General features: G+C 37.4%; 1 protein-coding gene across 1 annotated transcript in view; it reads left to right on the forward strand.

Moving 5' to 3' along the window:
• Positions 1-20327, forward strand: part of BZW2 (basic leucine zipper and W2 domains 2) — a 63054-nt gene that overhangs the window by 23361 nt on the left and 19366 nt on the right. Inside the window, exons 3-7 of the mRNA XM_052638455.1 lie at positions 3540-3716; positions 10098-10201; positions 11692-11757; positions 15948-16083; positions 19314-19423. Of these exons, the coding sequence (XP_052494415.1) occupies positions 3540-3716; positions 10098-10201; positions 11692-11757; positions 15948-16083; positions 19314-19423 (593 nt within the window). The remainder of the gene's footprint in view (positions 1-3539; positions 3717-10097; positions 10202-11691; positions 11758-15947; positions 16084-19313; positions 19424-20327) is intronic.

A 20327-nucleotide genomic window follows, 5' to 3' on the forward strand; every position in this document is an offset into this window, starting at 1 on the left:
AAGAAGCAACAGTTAGAACCGGACATGGAACAACAGACTGGTTCCAAATTGGGAAAGGAGTACGTCAAGGCTGTATATTGTCATCCTGCTTATTTAACTTATATGCAGAGTACATCATGCAAAATGCCGGCCTGGATGAAGCACAAGCTGGGATCAAGATTGGTGGGAGAATAACCGCAGATATGCAGATGATACCACTCTAATGGCAGAAAGCAAGAGAAGCTAAAAGAGCCTCTTGATGAAAGTGAAAGAAGAAAGTGAAAAATCTGGCTTAAAGTCAATGTTCAAAAAGCGAAGATCATGGCATCTATTCCCATCACTTCATGGCAAATAGATGGGAAAACAATGGAAATTGTGACAGACTTTGTTTTCTTAGGCTCCAAAATCACTGCAGATGGTGACTGCAGCCATGAAATTAAAAGACCCTTGCTTCTTGGAAGAAAAGTTATGAGCAACCTAGACAGCATATTAAAAAGCAGAGACATTACTTTGCCAACAAAGGTCCGTCTAGTCAAAGCTATGGTTTTTTCAATAGTCATGTATGCATGTGAGAGTTGGACTATAAAGAAAGCCGAGTGCTGAAGAATGGATGCTTTTGAACTATGGTGTTGAAGAAGAGTCTTGAACTTCTTGAGTCTTGAACTGCAAGGAGATCAAAGTAGTCAATCCTAAAGGAAATCAGTCCTGAATATTCATTGGAAGGACTGATGCTTGAAGCTGAAGCTCCAGTACTTTGGCCACCTGATGCGAAGAACTGACTCATTGGAAAAGCCCCTGATGCTGGGAAAGACTGAAGGCAGGAAGAGAAGGGGCCGACAGAGGATGAGATAGTTGGATGGCGTCACCAACTCTATGGGCATGAGTTTGAGCAAACTCCAGGAGTTGGTGATGGATAGGGAAGACCGGCATGCTGTGATCCATGGGGTCGCAAAGAGTCAGACTTGCCTAAGCAACTGAACTCCACTTAACTATGTTTAACTAATAGTGTGACCAAACACTGGAATTCTGGGTTGAAAATTGTTTTTCCTTGGAATTTTGAAGGACTGTCTTCTGGCTTCTGGTATTTCTGTTGGGCAGTTGAGGGTTGTTCTGTTTCTTGATACCTTGTATGTGATTTGGTTTTTTGCCCTTGAAACTTCAGAGAGTTGCTTTATTCTGAAGTTTCACAGTAATGAAGGCTCCTTGTGGATCCGCTTTCAGTCCTTGTGCTGTGTCCACGGATAATCTTTCACTGGGAAACTCACGTCTCCTTTAAAACTGAAATTTCTTGAAAGTTTTAAATCCTCCCCTTTTCAAGAAAAGTATCTTTTTATTCACTTGTTTGGACATTTGGCTAGTCTGCTCTTCTTATCTTTATGCTTCTATTATGTACGTCTTTGACTTTCCTGTGAGTTTCTAAGAGATACTCTCAGCTTTCTCTTTTAACTCTTCAATTGAGTTCTTAAGTTTTTCTACCATATTTTTCATTTCCAAGTACTCTTTTTTTATTCATGAAATGTTTCTTTTTTCCATAGCATTCTCTTCTCCTCCTCTTTCTTCCTTTAAAAAAAAAAAAACCAGTTGCAATATCTACTTCTCTAAAGACATTTATGATAGAATATTTTGGGGGAATGTCATCCTTTGCCCCTTTTCCCCATATGCCGACTCAGTCTTTATAAGGGGGAAAAGGTGAAATTCTTTGAACTGAATGTTAGATCCTTTGTCTTATCTAGTCATTTTTTTTAACTCCTCATCTGACATCTAGTTTGTTACCTTCACTTTTTTTCAAGTGATCCTTACTTTGTTCAAGATTTTACTCCAAAGTGACCATCCACAAAGAAGTCTCTCAAGAGTGTGCTGAGGAGAGAAAGTTACATAGTATCTATATCCTTAAATCCTCTGAAATACTTCAGGGCATCTACAAAATTGAAACTGTTTTCGTAATAAAATACCAAGATAATATTTTCCCCTTTAACACATTCTCTCAAGAGTTTAACAGTCGTTTCAGGATGTGTGATATTGCAACAAATTGCACGCAGTACATTGAGAATTTGTCTATCTGCTATTACTCCAGACTTTAAAAGAAATGCAAAAGTGTAAAAACAGTGCCTATCTTCTCACTAATATCTTTCATGTAATAAATAGTTTTAATTTTATTTCAATAAAATAAGTTTCCATGGGTCCATAAACACAAGAGTTCTTTGGAATCTTTAGTATTTTTGAAGGTTGCCAAGGGGTCATGCAACCAGGAAGGCTGACAATGTCTTCTCTGAAGCTGGATTTATAAACATATAGCTCAGATATTTATTAAATATTTAAATATTCTGGAATAACTTATCTTGTTAAAAAATATATATATCCTTCCAGGAAGTAACAGGTGTTGGTGAGGATGTGGTTAAAGGAGAACCTTTGAACACCCTTGGTGGGAGTGTAAATTTGTGCAGCCACTATAAAAAACAGTATGGAAGTTCCTTTAAAAAATTAAAAGTAGAATTACATATGACCCAGCGGCTCCACTTCTGGGTATTTATCTGAAGAAAATGAAAACACTAACTCAAAAAGATACATTCACCCCAGTGTTCACTGAAGCATTATTTATAATAGCTAAGGTATAGCGACAACCTAAGTTTTTATTACTCAGCAGTAAAGAGAAGGAAACCCTGTTGTTTGTGACAACATGGATGGATCTGGAGGGAATTATGTTAAGTGAAATAAGAAATACAAATTCTATATGATCTCTATATGTGAAATCTTAACAATAAAAACAACAAAAAAGCTCATAGATAACAGATTGATGGTTGCAGGAGAGGGTATGAAGAGGTGGGCCAGTGGGTGGAGGTAGTATTCAAAAGGAAGAAACCTCCAACTGTAGAGTAAGCAGTGAGAATGTAATGTACAGCCTGACAACTACAGTTAATAATACTGTATTGCATACTGGAAATAAGATCTTGGAAGTTCTCATTACAAGCCAGAATATATGACTGTATATGGTGATGACTAACTAGACTTAATGGTGATCATTTGGCAATATGTACAGATATCAAATCATTAAACTAATATCACATATCAATTATATCTCAATTAAAAAATTTTTTAAAGTACCACCCCTCTTTATTTCCTCCCTCCCAGTCTTTATTTTGTTTGTTTTTATATTCTCCCTTATTCTTAGGTGAGTCTCCCTGAGTCATTTTCTTTTTCTATCCTGGATAGAAAAAATTGTTTTAAACTTTTGATTGTTATACTTTATTTTTTATTAGAGAGAGTTAATAGTTAGATTGGCCTACTAATAGTTACATTGGCCTACCCTATGAGTGATACAAACGATTGATCATCAACTTTTTAATGTATTAAAGTGTGGCCCCATTTAGTGGAAATCAGTTGCTTAAATGAATATTTAAACAAGGGCTTTAACATGAAAAATTAGTAGACAATCTTAATTGTCTTTCAACTTTTGAATAATCGTGCTATCAAATAAAAACCAGTGAGCAAAGGAAATGTATGGTTGCACTTGGCAATATGATGTATAAGTAAAAGAGCCATTGTATTATCTATTATTTTAGATGAAAAAGAGAAATTCGAACCCACAGTCTTCAGGGATACACTTGTCCAGGGGCTTAATGAAGCTGGTGATGACCTTGAAGCTGTAGCCAAGTTTTTGGACTCCACAGGCTCAAGATTAGATTATCGTCGCTATGCAGACACACTCTTCGATATCCTGGTGGCTGGCAGTATGCTCGGTAAGCCATATACTAGAGCATCTTGTAGTATTACGTACTTTCAATTGTATTGAAATATTTTCTTATGAGACAGAAGCTTTATAAGCTTTACATGCATGATAGTTGATTTTTAAAAAATACAAATGGGAGTCTGTAAAACTTTTACCTAGATTATGATTTGGAATGGTGTTGATGTGGCTGTGGAATGTTTGTGGGTTAAGAGAAGCATAGAACTGAGAACTTTTGTTGACAGACAACACGGTTGGCCACTTGGCTGTAGCTAAAAGCCAATTTTCCTATGTGTCCCTGATCTTTGAATGTTTCTGGAGTGGATTTAGGAGGGGTAATTTCTGCATTATAGTTCAGGAATCATCTAGATCAGTGGTCCTCAACCCCCAGTCCGTGGGAAAGTTGTCTTTCATGAACCCAGTCCCTGGTGCCAGAGAGGCTGGAGACCACTTGTCTAAATCATTCCAGTACATTTAAGGGGCTTACCTAATGGCTCGGACAATAAAGAATCAGCCTGCAAGTTAAATCCCAATTGCCATAGCACCTTTCTTTCTAGTCCCATCCACCCCTTTTTTTGGTACAATGAGCAGTGAGCTTTAACTTTGTCAACAAATTTAAAAAGAAGTCCCAGTGTTTCATTAAATATCATTTCATCAATCAATAATAAAATGGCTAAGAAATATAGTTTATAATTAATTTTTTAAAAAAATCCTCTCAATTGTGAGTGTGTAACTAAAAAAAAGGATTAAAGATAAAAGTTCAGAAATTATTAAAAATAGGTAAAAAGCAAAATAAAAATTGTTATCTTTCAGAGCAGGGGCATCAGAGGAAAAGGTTTCAGAACACTATTTAAGTGTCCTGGTATGTTGATCTAAATGTTTAATAGGTATCACAACCACTCATTTTTCCTCTCTTGTTGTTCTCAGAACTTGGTTTTCATAACTAGTTCCTATGGTAATTGTAAATCACCGGAAGTGGTCAGATCCCCAGGTCAGTGATTTTTCAAATACTTGGAGGACATATGCAAATGTATGCAAGTGTTGTGGTTGTCACAAAGACCTGGGAGTGGAGGCCGGGTATGCCACCTACTCTGCTACGCAAGGAACATTCTGTACAATCAGAAATTGCCCTGCACAGCATGGTGCGAGTGCCTTTCATTGAGAAATGTTGCTTAGGCCAACCTACTTTAAGACAGGGTATATACATACCTAGTCGCTCAGTTGTGTGCGACTCTTAGCGACCCCATGGGCTGTAGCCTGCCAGCCTCCTCTGTCCATGGGGATTCTCCAGGCGAGAATCCTGGAGTGGGTTGCCATGCCCTCCTCCGGGGGATCTTCCCAACCCAGGGACTGAACCCAGGTCTTCTGCCTTGCAGGTGAATTCTTTACCATGTGACCCACCAGGGAAGCCCTTTTTAGGTAGAGCCACCCTTTAATTCTTCACTCTGAGCTCTTATATCTATCTGTGCTGATACATGGCCCCATTCACTTCCAGACTCCCTTTTGATTTGAACTGCTGGCTTTCACTGTGTGCCAGGTTTATTTTTATTGCTACTGTTTATGAAAATCTCATTATCATTATAGGTAATTCAAGTCCACGTATAAAAGCACTTTGTAGTGTGCTCGAATCCCAATACTCAGAAATTGCTGTTGTTGTTTAGTCACTAAGTCATGTCCTACTTTTTGCGACCCTGTGGACTACAGCACACCAGGCTTCCTGTCCTTTATTATCTCCCAGAGTTTGCTCAAACTCATGTGCATTGATTCGGTGATGCCATCCAACCATCTCAACCTCTGTCGTACCCTTCTCCTTCTGCCTTCAGTCTTTGCCAACATCAGGGTCTTTTCAGATGAGTCAGTTCTTCACATCAGGTGTCCAAAGTTTTGAAGCTTCAGCTTCAGAATCAGTCCTTCCAGTGAATATTCAGGATTAATTTCCTTTAGGATTGACTGATTTGATCTCCTTGCAGTCCAAGGGATTCTCAAGAGCCTTCTCTAGCCCCACAGTTCGAAAGCATCAGTTCTTCAGCACTCAGCCTCCTTTGTGTTCCAGTTCTCACATCCATACGTGACTACTGGAAAAACCATGGTTTTGACTAGATGGACCTTTTTTGGCAAAGTGACACCTCTGGTTTTTAATATGCTGTCTAGGTTTGTCATTAAAAAGCAGAGGCATCACTTTGCTGACAAAGGTTTGTCATAGCTTTCCTTCCAAGGAGCAAGTGTCTTTTAATTTCATGGCTACAGTCACCATTAGCAATGATTTTGGAGCCCAAGAAAATAAAATCTGCTAGTTTTTCCCCATCTGCTTACCATGAAATGATGAAGTGATGCCATGATCTTAGTTTTTTGAATGTTGAGTTTCAAGCCAGCTTTTTCACTCTCCTCTTTCACTTTCATCAAGAGACTCTTTAGTTCCTTCACTTTCTGCCATTAGAGTGGTGTCATCTGCGTATCTGAGGTTGTTCATATTTTTCCCATTAATCTAGATTCCAGCTTATGCTTCCTCCAGTCCAGCATTTTGCATGACGTACTCTGCATGTAACTTTAATAAGCAGGGTGACAATGTACAGCCTTGATGTACACCTTTCCCAATTTGGAACCAGTCTGCAGTTCCATGTCCAGTTCTAACTGTTGCTTCTTGGCCTATATACAGGTTTCTCAGGAGACAGGTAAGGTGGTCTGATTTTCCTATCTCTTTCTAAGAATTTTCCACATTTTGTTGTGATCCACATTGTCAAAGGCTTTAGCAGAGTCAATAAAGTGGAAAGTAGATATTTTAAAACAAGTATAATCACTGCAGATGGTGATTGCAGCCATGAAATTAAAAGAGGCTTACTCCTTGGAAAGAAAGTTATGACCAACCTAGATAGCATATTAAAAAGCAGAGACATTACTTTGTCAACAAAGGTCCATCTAGTCAAGGCTATGGTTTTTCCAGTGGTCATGTATGGATATGAGAGTTGGGGACTATAAAGAAGGCTGAGCACTGAAGAATTGATGCTTTTGAACTGTGGTGTTGGAGGAGATTCTTGAGAGTCCCTTGGACTGCAAGGAGATCCAACCAGTCCATTTTAAAGGAGATCAGTCCTGGGTGTTCATTGCAAGGACTGATGTTGAAGCTGAAACTCCAATACTTTGGCCACCTAATGCGAAGATTTGACTCATTTGAAAAGACCCTGATGCTGGGAAAGATTGAGGGCAGGAGGAGAAGGGGATGACAGAGGACGAGATGGTTGGATGGCATCACCAACTCAATGGACATGAGTTTGGGTGGACTTCAGGAGTTGGCAATGAACAGAGAGGCCTGACATGCTGTGGTTCATGGGGTCCTGGAGTCGGACACGACTGAGCAACTGAACTGAACTGAAGTGTGCTCAAATGCCAATACCCAGAGATGACTAATGTTAATATTTGGTTAATTCTTTTCTACAGATTTCTTTACCTAAATGCATAAACTTTTGAGGATGGATGATATTATACAAACACAATAACTCTCTCTGCTGTTTTGTATTTACTTTGCAGTATGTTGTTGTCTTTCTTGCTATAATAAGTGTTACCTCAAACGATTCTGAAAAGAATGAAAACCATAATTAAGAGTGAGATTGAACCTTTCCTGTTGTGATTATTGGCTTTTTCAATTTCCTTAACTATTTTATTGATACACTGGTAAGTCGTATGCAAGGATAATCTTCGGTCAGTTTTGGTTCTTGTCGAAGTCACGAATGACTTCACCCGTCTATCTGGGGCACCCTTTTCACCTCTTAGTACCTTGCTGGCAGCACTGCTGACCCTTTGATCGTCCTTGAAATATTTCCCTTTCTTTCCTTTCGTAGACCAAATTTGGACTCCCTGCTCCTTCTCTTAGTGCCACTTGTCATGTGACTCATAGGTTTCCACATTTGCTGCCTCACATATGGTCAAAGTTATATGCTTTGCGTTGATTGTCTCAGGACTTCATTTACCATCTCCATAATGATGATCAGCAAGTGTATCCCTGCAGCCTGTACCAGGATCACAAGGTCTGCAGCATCTTGCCTTTCTCTTACTCGCAGAACTTAGAGCTCAGGGGAGATTCCTTCACCACCACCTTCCTTTTACAAACACACACATTGAACACTCTTTGTCAGTCTTTCCCCCTTTCCACTGTTAGGCTTTTTTCCTAATAAACCCCATATGTGTGAAAAAAAGAATTCATGTCTTCACGCCACATGCATACATCCAAAAGAGCGTAGGACAAAATGTTTGGTACAGTGTATGAGCACAGTTAGTATATCCCCACATATCTACCGAGGCCAGACCTATGATGTAATGAAAAAAGTTAGCCAGGTGCATTCTTTTTATATAAACATTTTGTTTGCTAATTTAGTATGTAAGAATTTTCTTCACATCCACAAAAGTATTTACCTTCCGCTGCTTTTCTTGGGACAATAGTTATCTTGGCTTTTCAGGTGTATGCTTTGAAGAGTAGATACAAGAAACACTTTACTTTTGTTCTATTTCTACCATGAGAAAAACAGAAAATTTCACAAAATTTTTAGAAATGGCAATTAATATTTGGTCCCACTATCGGGGGGAAAAAAGCGAGGTATAGCAATATTATTAATGTATAACAAATATTTTGTTTTGTAAGAGAATGCAGTTTTTAAATTTTACCTCTTAAAAGACTGTGGTTTCCAAATCAGACTTTTCAGTTATGTAACTTCTATCAGATAGGAATCATTAGTCCAGAGGTTTTAGAAGATTATACTCTTAATAAAATTTTGTTCCCCTCCCCCCAAAACAAATTTGTTCCAGGTGGTTGTATTCATTATAAAGGGCTAATTGAGTTGTGCATAAATTAATTGCATGAGAACAGACTCCTGAAGGAGCTGACATTTCTAAAAACGAATTTACTTACAAAACTGTAAGAAACAGTTGGCTATTTGTAGCTCATATCATCCAAAGGTATGAAATATGACTCAAATCAAAACACTAAAATATGGCCTGTTCAAATACCTGCTCAACAAATATTTGAGTGTATAGTAGTTATTAACCTAATTTTACTTGCTCAAATTTCCACCCTAATTCTGATGAAGTAAAATCAGAAAACAAAACTACCTAGTGTTCTGACTGGCCTTCTAATCAACCAATGTTTGTAATGGCCACCGTTGAAACTTATAGGAGAAGCCTTTGAGCATGTGTGCATGAGTGTCTGACTTTTTGCAGCCCCATGGACTGTAGCTTGCCAGGCTTCTCTGTCCATAGAATTTCCCAAGCAGGAATACTGGAGTGGGTTGCAATTTCCATTTCCAGGGGATCTTCTCAACCCAGGGATTGAACTTTCATCTCCTGCATTGGCAGGTGGGTTCTTTACCTTTGTGCCACCTGGGAAGCCTTTGAATAGGAAAGTTGAGTGGTAGAAAAAAGGCATTCTTTTGTTCTAATCCATTTATTTGTCCATTTCCTCCATGATACTTAGGGCTTCCCTGGTGGCTCAGATGGTAAAGCGTCTGCCTGCAATGCGGGAGACCCGGGTTCGATTCCTGGGTCGGGAAGATCCCCTGGAGAAGGAAATGGCAGTCCACTCCAGCACTCTTGCCTGGAAAATCCCATGGACGGAGGAGCCTGATAGGCTACAGTCCATGGGGTCGCAAAGAGTCGGACACGACTGAGCGACTTCACTTTTCCATGATGCTGTATAGTGTATGGGGGCAAAGATGAACAACAATAAAATACACTCTTTCCTAGCCAGTGGAACTGCTGGGTGATCAAATATAAATGATAAGGGGTCAGAGTGTATACTGATCAACACTGTGTGGATAACTGGGTTAGTGAGGAGGAAACATTCTTGATACCTACTGAAGTGGAAACCATCAAGATCTGCTTTAAAAGCCAGGTCTGGATAGTACTAGTGTTGGTGAACTGGAGCCCAGCAAAATATTAGTAGCAAACCTGAAAAGTGAACCATGTTCTGATGTGGGAAACATCAGGAACTACATTGAGAATAATCAAATTAAATTCACTGAATAAATATTGTTTAGCTATCATAGTTAAGGATACACTTTGGCAAGAACCAGACTTATAGGGTCCAACGAAGTCAAGTATGGATCAACAGTCTCATAGCCTATGTAGTTTTTGGAAAAGTTAACTCCTTCAAGAGTCTATTTTGATGCAATTAATTTATTCATAAGATTTAATTAGCCCTTTGTAATAAACACAACCACTTGAACAAAATTTTATTAAGGTGATAATCTTCTAAAAAACTGTGTATCTACACATGTACATCATTCTATGAAAGTTTATGTGATACCTACTTTTACAGTTTTCCTGGATGTACAAGAATTGATCTCTTGTACACATGCTCATCTGATTTCAGTGCTGTCCTAATGGTTATTAACTATTCTTTTATTAGCCCCTGGAGGAACACGCATAGATGATGGTGATAAGACCAAGATGACCAACCACTGTGTGTTTTCAGCAAATGAAGATCATGAAACCATCCGAAACTATGCTCAGGTAGAGCCTGTCACTGAGAGATTGTTGTGCTGAAAGGGAAACCTTTAAATAAGATTTAAGAAAAGTTAAGATTCAGAAATTCTTCAGGTCACTTTTTTAATAGAAATGTTCAGTAGCTCTTAAACATATGGAGAGATACTTAACTGCACTCATAATAAGACAGTGATCATTAAACTTCAGGAAGATAGAGTGTTTTTACCTTTCCGCCATAAGAGACATGAGAAATCATAATTTCTGTTGGAATATAAGTTGGTTCCAGCTTTAGGGAGAGTAGTTTAGCACTATCCTTCAAAACTAAAACATCAAAGGATGAAAATCCATAGGTCTGAAAATCCATAAGTCGATCCACAGGCTACTAATTAAGTAGAGCTTGGTAATTCATATTAATAAACTATTAGGTAGCTGTTCAGAAGAAAGAAGCAAGGAGATATTTGTAATACATAAAGCCTATAAAGGATTTATGCTGCTGCTGCTGCTAAGCCGTTTCAGTCATGTCCAACTCTGTGCGACCCCATAGACAGAAGCCCACCAGGCTCCCCCGTCCCTGGGATTCTCCAGGCAAGAACACTGGAGTGGGTTGCCATTTCCTTCTCCAATGCATGAGAGCGAAAAGTGAAAGTGAAGTCACTTAGTCGTGTCCGACTTCGTGACCTCATGGACTGCAGCCTACCGGGCTCCTCCATCCATGGGATTTTCCAGGCAAGAGTGCTGGAGTGGGTTGCCATTGCCTTCTCCGATAAAGGATTTATATACAGATTAAATAAAGAACCGTAAGCCAAGAAAAAAAGGACAAGCAGCCTATTAGGAAAAGAATGATTCAAGTGCATCACATTTATTGTGCACTTTATTTCTATTACCGTTACATTAGCTCTACCTCAGATCAGGCATTAGAGCCCAGAGGTTAGAGTTGCTTTAGGGGTAGGGCCTCAATGTATGAATTTAGGAGGAACACAGACGTTCGGTCCATAACAAACATCATTCCTCTTTAAAAAACAGCCCAGGATTCCACTGACACACTTGGAAATCCTGCTTGAGAATTCTAACTGGATTGTGGGGGCCAGTAGTCTTTATTGCTTATCTGCTGAAATCATGTTTGTATTCACCTGGAGTATAATCTCCCCTAAACACTGATCTCCTCCCATCATGTATCTCAGTGATTATATCTGTAATCCCCTTTGTTTCAGTTATTAATATTTTCCATCTCTGTGTCACACAGTTTTAAAATTATATTTATTCATTTTATTTTCATCAAAGTCATTTTTGTTTTCTCACCTATTATATTCTCAAATGGATTTGTTTTTTTTCCTATGTGCATTTTGATCCTGTTTTATCCCCCAGGTCATAATAACTCCTTTGAAATGTTTGTGGTTCTCATATCACAGTAGGAGAATGTTTAACTACATGTGTTTATTAGTGTAGACCTGTGTAGTTGAGGTGAGTTTGTGTTTTAAAATTGTTTACATAATATTGACTGGTTTCTTTTTGTGTAGGTCTTCAACAAACTCATCAGGAGATATAAGTATTTGGAAAAAGCATTTGAGGATGAAATGAAAAAGGTAAGAATTCAGATGTAATATACTCTGTTTGCTAAAATGATGACACGAAGAGGGATGAAAATTTTGCTTTTATAGTGGTAGTCCAGAGAACCACCTCTTTAAGCTTTTAATAAATGCTTGTTGAGTGAAGAAATGAGTATGATAGATCATTAGCTAATAGCTGTAGAAAGAAATACATGATTAGCCTAGAATTTTTCCTTCATGTTTAATGTGAGCCAGCATGCTTTGTTCAAAGGAATATTTTTAAAGAATATATAATTAGTTAAAGCTTACGAAAGAGCATAGCGCAGGAGCTATTAATCACTAAAATTCTTTAATTTTGGAAGATGCCGTTTAGCAAAGGAAATAGAAGCATACCTTGTGAAATAGTATCTGGGTGTAAATCTCATTGGTTTTTCTCATCTATAAAATAGCTGCAATAAAAGTATGGACTTTATGTATGGTTGTTGTAGGGATAATTCTATGAGCTGTAAGGTACTTAGCACAGTAATTGACCTCTAATAAATAGCCAAATAAGCAATAGCACCTTATTAAAGAAGCCCTCCTTTCAGAAATTGCAGTATGTTCCTTTCTGATTTGTAGCTCCCCTTTTATTTATATATGGCAGTTACAGATTTGCATGCTGCTTTGCCATCATTTCTGATTTTAGATATCTGCCCAAATTATAAACCAAGGGAATAAACAGAACATCAACTTTGTTACTTTGCAACGTCTACTTTGCTGCTTACCCACTCTTGCTTCCTTTTGTTCAAAAATGGTTCCATATAAAGCAAACAGTTAAGCAGCAAAATCTTTTTTTTTAATCTATATTCTTCATGGCTCGACTTTCATACAAAAAAAATCCTTCAGCATGAAAACATACAACTATATATGCATACAGATGTTCATCACAGTATTGAGACGTAAGCTAAATTTTCATGGTGGGAGACAGGTTCATTAAATCATGGTCTCTCTCTACAGTGGGATACTATGCAGTCAAAGCATGAGGCATAACCACATGAATTGATGAGAGGAAATGTCTATGATAAATTGTTAAGTAAAAGAACAACCATTTGGCAGAAGTTTAACCTTAGCAAATTACTTAATTTCTTTGTGCCTCAGATTTCTTTGTTGAAAGCGAGGATCAAGACTTTCGTAAATAGTCATATACACATAAACTGTTCAGAAAACTGTTCCACTCAGCAATTTTGAGCTGTTATCAATGTATAGTTCAATAAAAGCATGTGTATACATGTAGTTATTTATAAAATGTAGGCATATAGAAGTACATTTAGGAATCTGAAAGGACACATCTCAAACTGTTAATAATGTTTATTCTAAGGAAATATTATTAAAGAGGAGATTACTCACATTTTTATATTATTCTATGTTAGATTTATTCTATTAGCATGTATTACATTTTTTTTTTTACCATGGAAAAACATTTGAATGGATTAAAGTGGTTCATTATTTGGCTAGATGCTTAGAAAATAAGGAGTGTGTCATTAAAATAGAGGGATGCTGCTGCTGCTAAGTCACATCAGTCATGTTCAACTCTGTGCGACCCCATAGACTTCAGCCTACCAGGCTCCACCGTCCCTGGGATTCTCCAGGCAAGAACACTGGAGTGGGTTGCCATTTCCTTGTCCAATGCATGAAAGTGAAAAGTGAAAGTGAAGTCGCTCAGTCGTGTCCGACTCTTCGAGACCCCATGGACTGTAGCCTACCAGGCCCCTCCAACCATGGGATTTCCCAGGCAAGAGTACTGGAGTGGGTTGCCATTGCCTTCTCCAAAAATAGAGGGATAGATATTACCAAAAAATGATATTAAAGCATTCAAATAAACATCTTTCCTCTTTGCCTAATAATATCCTTCATGTTTTTCTTATCCTAGTTCATTTGAACCTTGAAAACTTTCCACTTGATTCATTTGATGAATATGCTTTCAAGAATTATTTATTTTTCAGAGTATCCATTTTTTAAAGAAAATTCTGCTGCAATACATGTAGCGTCTGATTTTAATACTTATTCGTATAATTGAGCAATATGGATATTAATTCTAAGAAAAGAAAACTTTTGCACCATTTTGCTAAATATAATTGAGTTTTTGGTGAATATGAGTATATTAATGTTCTTAAATAGTGTTAATATTTTTATCTTGGCTCTTTTTCATTATTTACTTGAAACTTTCTTATTTTGACAATGAGAAAAAAGCCAGATTGATATAAAGTATCTAGTTTTGTCAGTTTTTTTCTTACCTCATTCCTGCTGCGCCCTGGAGCTTTAACCATTGATACCAATTTCCTTGACTCCCTCTTTTCTTGTGAGCTTAGAAAGTCTTGTTAAATCACTGAGACTTCAGAAGGCTTAAATGGGGAGTGAAATGGGCTAGTTTGATTCCAGTTCTGCCACTTACTCATCATATAAATATTTGGAGAGTCACATAACCTCTCTGTAATATAATAATTCTATAACTGTTGGGGATGGTACATTAATATAGCCCTATTCACTGCACAGAGCTAACAGAATTTCATTGGCCATAAAGCGCTTAATAAGTCTGTATTTATGCCAGTGATTTTTTTTTTCCCATCGGTGCAGGGTAATGAATAAGTCTGGAGAGCCCCAGTCGTGATTTTCAGCCCTGGGGAATCTCAGTTACATGCCTAAAGTCTGTTGAAACAGAGAAAAGTAGCCATGAAATACAAATATAGTCAAAGCACTAGGTGGAGGAGGGTTAGGAAAAAGGAGGGCATGGATACTCCTGGAACTCACGGTGGCAAGTGGGGTTTAGCCCCTTTGCTTTGGGTTCCCTTCCAGGTTTTCTGGGGCTGCTGCTTTGTCACTTCCTCTACTGCTGGGATATGATGTTGGCAGCCTTGCAGCCCAGAAGGACCCAGACAGCTCTGTCACCCTCTCATTACAGTTGTTCTTTCCAGCCCGCAGCAGTGGCCTTTTCTCCACCCGTAACTTTTCTTTATGTTATACCCTCCATTACCTCGTCACCCACGGTTGGTGGTAAAACTCGATGATCTAGGAAATACCTAGTTTGAATCGCACCATTTTAAAAAGAGGCATCAAGAACCTTGAAAACCCTTTTTCATCCAGTCTTGTTTTTAAAAAGTATGCTGTGGGCTCAAAAAAGTATATGCTGGCTGTCACAGCTTATTGACTTCTGTTTTGTTTTTATTGTTTATTTTTTGTTATAACCCGAAGAAAATGGGTAGGTGTATGATGGGGTGGGGGTGTAGTGAGGGGGCGCAACACTAAGGGAGCATGCAAAGAAATGAAACACACATGAAAGGCAACAGTGCTTTCAGAAGATACTTGGTGATGTTTACCCTTTGTCATATACAGTCAAATTTATTTATGTGACCTGTTCACACTATTCTCCAAATGCCTCTTTTCCTTCCCATGAATGTTCAGTTCAGTTCAGTTCAGTCTCTCAGTCATGTCCGACTCTTTGCGACCCCATGAATCACAGCACACCAGGCCTCCCTGTCCGTCACCAACATTCAGACTCACATTCATTCAGACTCACATTCATCGAGTCGGTGATGCCATCCAGCCATCTCATCCTCTCTCGTCCCCTTCTCCTCCTGCCCCCAATCCCTCCAGCATCAGGGTCTTTTCCAATGAGTCAGCTCTTCTCATGAGGTGGCCAAAGTACTGGAATTTCAGCTTTAGCATCATTCCTTCCAAAGAACACCCAGGACTGATCTCCTTTAGAATGGACTGCTTGGATCTCCTTGCAGTTCAAGGGACTCTCAAGAGTCTTCTCCAACACCACAGTTCGAAAGCATCAATTCTTCGGTGCTCAGCTTTCTTCACAGTCCAAATCTCACATCCATACATGACCACAGGAAAACCATAGCCTTGACTAGACGGACCTTTGTTGGCAAAGTAATGTCTCTGCTTTTCAATATGCTGTCTAGGTTGGTCATAACTTTTCTTCCAAGGAGTAAGCATCTTTTAATTTCATGTTATCTGTAGCTAAATTGTAAGTAAATTTGGGAGAAAGGAACAGGGGCTGATAAAGTCCCTTTCTATAGCACCCAATTTATCATGGAACATAAGTGTGTGTCTCCAGTGAGTAAGTGTGCCACCCGTGACCCATCAGTTGTGAGCCATCTAGCCGTGCATGTGCGTCGTTTATTATTTTCCTACTTTAGTCCTTTGCTTTATAGACATGGTTTCTTTTGTTTGACCCGCAGCTTCTCCTCTTCCTTAAAGCCTTTTCCGAAACAGAGCAGACAAAGTTGGCAATGCTGTCGGGGATCCTGCTGGGCAGCGGCACCCTGCCTGCCACCATCCTCACCAGTCTCTTCACTGACAGCTTAGTCAAAGAAGGTACGTATGTTCATTTCTTACCTGTCAGCTGGGAAAAGAAAGCCAAAGAAAAATACCAGTATCTCTTCTTGGTGTTCTCTGCTGCCCATCCGTGCTCCACGTAAGAGGCTGTGTGTGTGTGTTCAAACAATATAAGGATTGTATGTGTTTCTTGTAGGAATTTAGGAGAAAAATATGCACACCTATAGAAAGACAATTAAAGAATAATAATAAACCAGAATTTTTGGCTTAAGTCTCAGTCAAAGACCCTGAAATTGATCAGTTCTACACTGTTTCTCTCAACATAGATGCTTACTGACATATTTTGCTGGGACAGTGCTTCATTGTGCAGGACTCTTTATGCTTTGTGGGACATTTAGCCTTTTTTGCCCTCAGAAACAGAATGCCAGCCTAAAACACTTGCTTCCATTTAGTAGAACAGCCAAAAATGGGCCTTCACTTTCCTAAATGCCCCCCAAACTATTACTTCACTGGTTTGGGCCATTCTTCTGAACTGTTCCCCCTCAAGATCTTGTGCTCAGATGTTCGTTCTGATCACATTTTTTTAAAGTATTCATTATGTCTGTTTTAGAAGTCCAGACGGCTGCCTAAGAGTTTTGCTTTAATTTTAAGGCATTAAGAGTTTGATGGGCATACATACAATTACTTGGTTATAGAATAATACAGAAGTGGGCTTTTTTTTTCTTGTAGGAGGATAATGATATTCAAGTTTTAAATGCAGTTAAACAAAAGAGTTATTTTTTTTCTTAAAGACAAATTAAAAGAGCTTTTGTGAAAACATCTGTTTCTTCTTAGAATTGGGTTTTACTCCTACAGATGTGAAGTCCCAGCCTCATTCATGCCTGCAGTGAAATGAGTTATAATTTTTTATAACTGAGAAAAGAATAGTAAATCAAGAGTCAAATCACATTATTTAGAGATTCTCTATAGTTTTAGATTCTCTAATTGTTATTAATATATTGTTAAAATATTATAGCACTTTAAAATGTTTTCCTGAAGAGAATTCATGATCCTTCATGTTTTATTTATGGTACTAGCCATTTTATACTAGGAGAAAAAGATAAAATGTAAACAGTAAATGTTAATTACATCAGATTTATCCCTAGCATTTATAACAGAAAATTATTCTTTCTGGTTATATTAAAAACTTAAATGGTGTATGTAATTTCTTTTGAAATGTATTTAAAATTAAATTATTAGAAAGATAAATGGACAAACGTGATAGAGCAAATACAGCAAAATATTAACTGCTGCAGAATCAAGATGGTGAGTACATGAGTATTTACTTTTCAGTTTGTTCAGTTCTTCTGTAAGAAGTTCCTCTTGAAATTTTTTATGGTAAAATGTTAGGAGGGGTAGGAAAGAACACCTTTGCAACAGAAGTGACATAGTGCCCCTGTCACATGGTTCTTCCTTATACTCTACCGTCTTTAGAAACTAAAGTCTTAAACTCTTTCTTCCCAAATAGGAAAGGGTTATGAAATTATACCTGTTCCCCAACTTCCCACCCAACAAATGGCTAAGGGGAATCATCCACTCAGCAGAATCTCAAGTACAAAGTTTCTCCAGTCCTTCCACTAGGGGCCACTTTTAATGCACAGTGATAGGTTTGAGCCTGATTTTTTTTTTTAGACTCCTAGTTTCAGGCATACTTTACTTCTCTTACTTACAATGAGGGTTACAAGATCCTTTTAAAATGTTTTAATTACATAAGTTTATATTAAATTTTATATTGACTATGAAGTAATGATAATATTAAAAATCCAGGTCAACAAGTTGACAACATAAAATTCTCTAGCTCATGTTTATTGTCTTAGTTTGAGGCTGGAGGGGCTTAGTTTCTCTGCTATTCAAAAGAAAAACATTGGGTAAAGCTGGTGTCTGTATTAGTTGAGCTTGTTTACCTGCAAGTAACTGGAAGACAGGACATAAATTTCTGTCAGGGCATTTCTTTTTTTTTTTTTTTTAACATTTTTTTAATTGAAACATTTGATTTACAATGTTGTTAGTTTCAGGTGTATAGCAAAGTGATTCAGATATATATTCTTTTTCAGATGCTTTTCCCTTATAGGTTATTATAAAATATTGAGTATAGTTCCCTGTGCCATACAGTAGGTCCTTGTTGGTTATCTATTTTATATATAGTAGTGTGTATGTGTTAATCCGATAATTCCTAATTTATTCCCTCCCCCATTTAAGGGCATTTATTTCTTATGTAACAATATAAGTAAAAGTCAAACAGACTTCAGAGTGAAAGCAATATCATTCAGGACTCGAATTTTTCCTCCATTATTAATCATTGCAGAAGGAGGGTGGTGCCAGGGCTTAGACTAATTAGAAGTCACCTGGCCTCAGTAAGATGGGAATTCTCTTTGGAAAGGGGACTAGAGACTGTTTAAACCATCACCAATAGTGAAGCCTTCAACTCAGAAAAATCAGTTTAATGTATCAACTACTCCTTAAATTTTCATTAAATAAATGCAACATTAATTTAGACATTTTGGGTTCACAGAAAAGCTGTCTATTAGTTATCTGATTACTTATATTTAGAAATAAATCTTGTTATAAATGAGTATGTAATTGAGTGGATTCCTGATTAACATAGCAATTTTTAAAATCTCTTTAAAAATATCCAGAAAAGATTTCAGCTGAAAACAGAACTGACATTTTTATAGCTTAACTCATGAATATTTTAAAATGCTTTTTACAAGAAGTAAAACTGTAAGGTAAATGATGCATGTTCATCTATAACTTTATTTATTTATACCTGTCACTATTAATGTTCTTTCACTGGCATCATTTTTCAACAGATTAGTTGACATGTTGACATTTCAGTAGTATGGCTCATGATTTATTTGTTGTACCTTAGGATAACTGTTATAAACATGGAATATTGGTGAACCACAGAGTGAAATAGAGGCAAAACACTATAACATCCTTGGCTTTGAATATGGTTTTGACCATAGTAAAAATAAACTTACAGTTAAAACAGGTTGGAATTCGGGAGTCCAAGTTTGAAAAGTACTGTAACTTCTTTTTTTACTTCTCATGAAAATATTCTCTTTTGAGTAATGAATAGCCTAGAGAGCTTTCCATTTATTCTTTGTACCAAATCAAGTCTCTAAGTTATTTAGTCATTTCAGGGCACCTAATGGGGAATGTTGCCTTACGCATTATCACAAGCAGTTTTTCTTATAAAAGGTTTACTCTCTCTCTTTTATTTTTAACAGGCATTGCGGCCTCATTTGCCGTCAAGCTTTTTAAAGCATGGATGGCAGAAAAAGATGCCAACTCTGTTACCTCCTCTTTGAGAAAAGCCAACTTAGATAAAAGGCTGCTTGTAAGTGCTGTTTGGGCAAAGGGTTATATGTTTCATGCATCTGCTGTGGCTCTCTCAGTGTGTGCAATGTAATACGCAAATGCCCGAGTCTGTGTCGAACTGGAACATGGTTCCTTTCATTTCTGTATTATTGTAAGATAGAAACTAATTCCAGTTTAATCTTCGTTGCATAAATAAATGGAATGATAAAATTAAAGAGTCACAAGGAATGTGGAGACTTTCAAATTTGGAAGTTTGTTGACATAGTGAAAAAATTTATCAGAATTACCTCTGATGCAGCTAATAACTGTAGAAATTTAAAGTTTTAATATGAAATTTGAGGTCACATTGATCTCACCTAATTAGACATTTATGGATATCTTGAGTCATAGTTGAATAACACTGATCTCAAATACAGGTTAGTTTGTTAACAAGATAAAAGTTTAAACAAGATTCCTTATTTATACCAAGATTCCTTAGAAATGCTTAGATACCTATGAAAGTGAACAAGTTAATTGTAGTTAATTTGAGACTTCCATCATCATGATTGCTTGATTATATTTTTACATCTATATCTTTGTATTTTTCAAAGAAAATCAAGAAAAATATTTGCTCTCATAATTTCTATCTGCCCCTAAAATTTCTTTGTGCTAGAAGCCACAGCTGTGATAGAGATAGCTCCAAGTGAAACTGCCTTTACAATTTTAGGACAAAGTCTAAAGTTAAAAGACATGCTTGCCATGTTCTCTTTACCTAGTTTCTTATCTGTTTTCTCTTCCAGTGTGTCCTACTGTGCAAGGGTATTGATCCATGGGATAAGTCTAAATCTGGCTCATTGTAAACTCTTGGATTTTCAGTGACTTAAAATCCCTTTATCTTTTGCAATTTACCTTAAAATAGCTCTCTTGGAAGTCTTTAGAATTTG

The sequence above is a fragment of the Budorcas taxicolor genome, chromosome 4, assembly GCF_023091745.1.
Source record: "Budorcas taxicolor isolate Tak-1 chromosome 4, Takin1.1, whole genome shotgun sequence".
NCBI lineage: Eukaryota > Metazoa > Chordata > Mammalia > Artiodactyla > Bovidae > Budorcas > Budorcas taxicolor.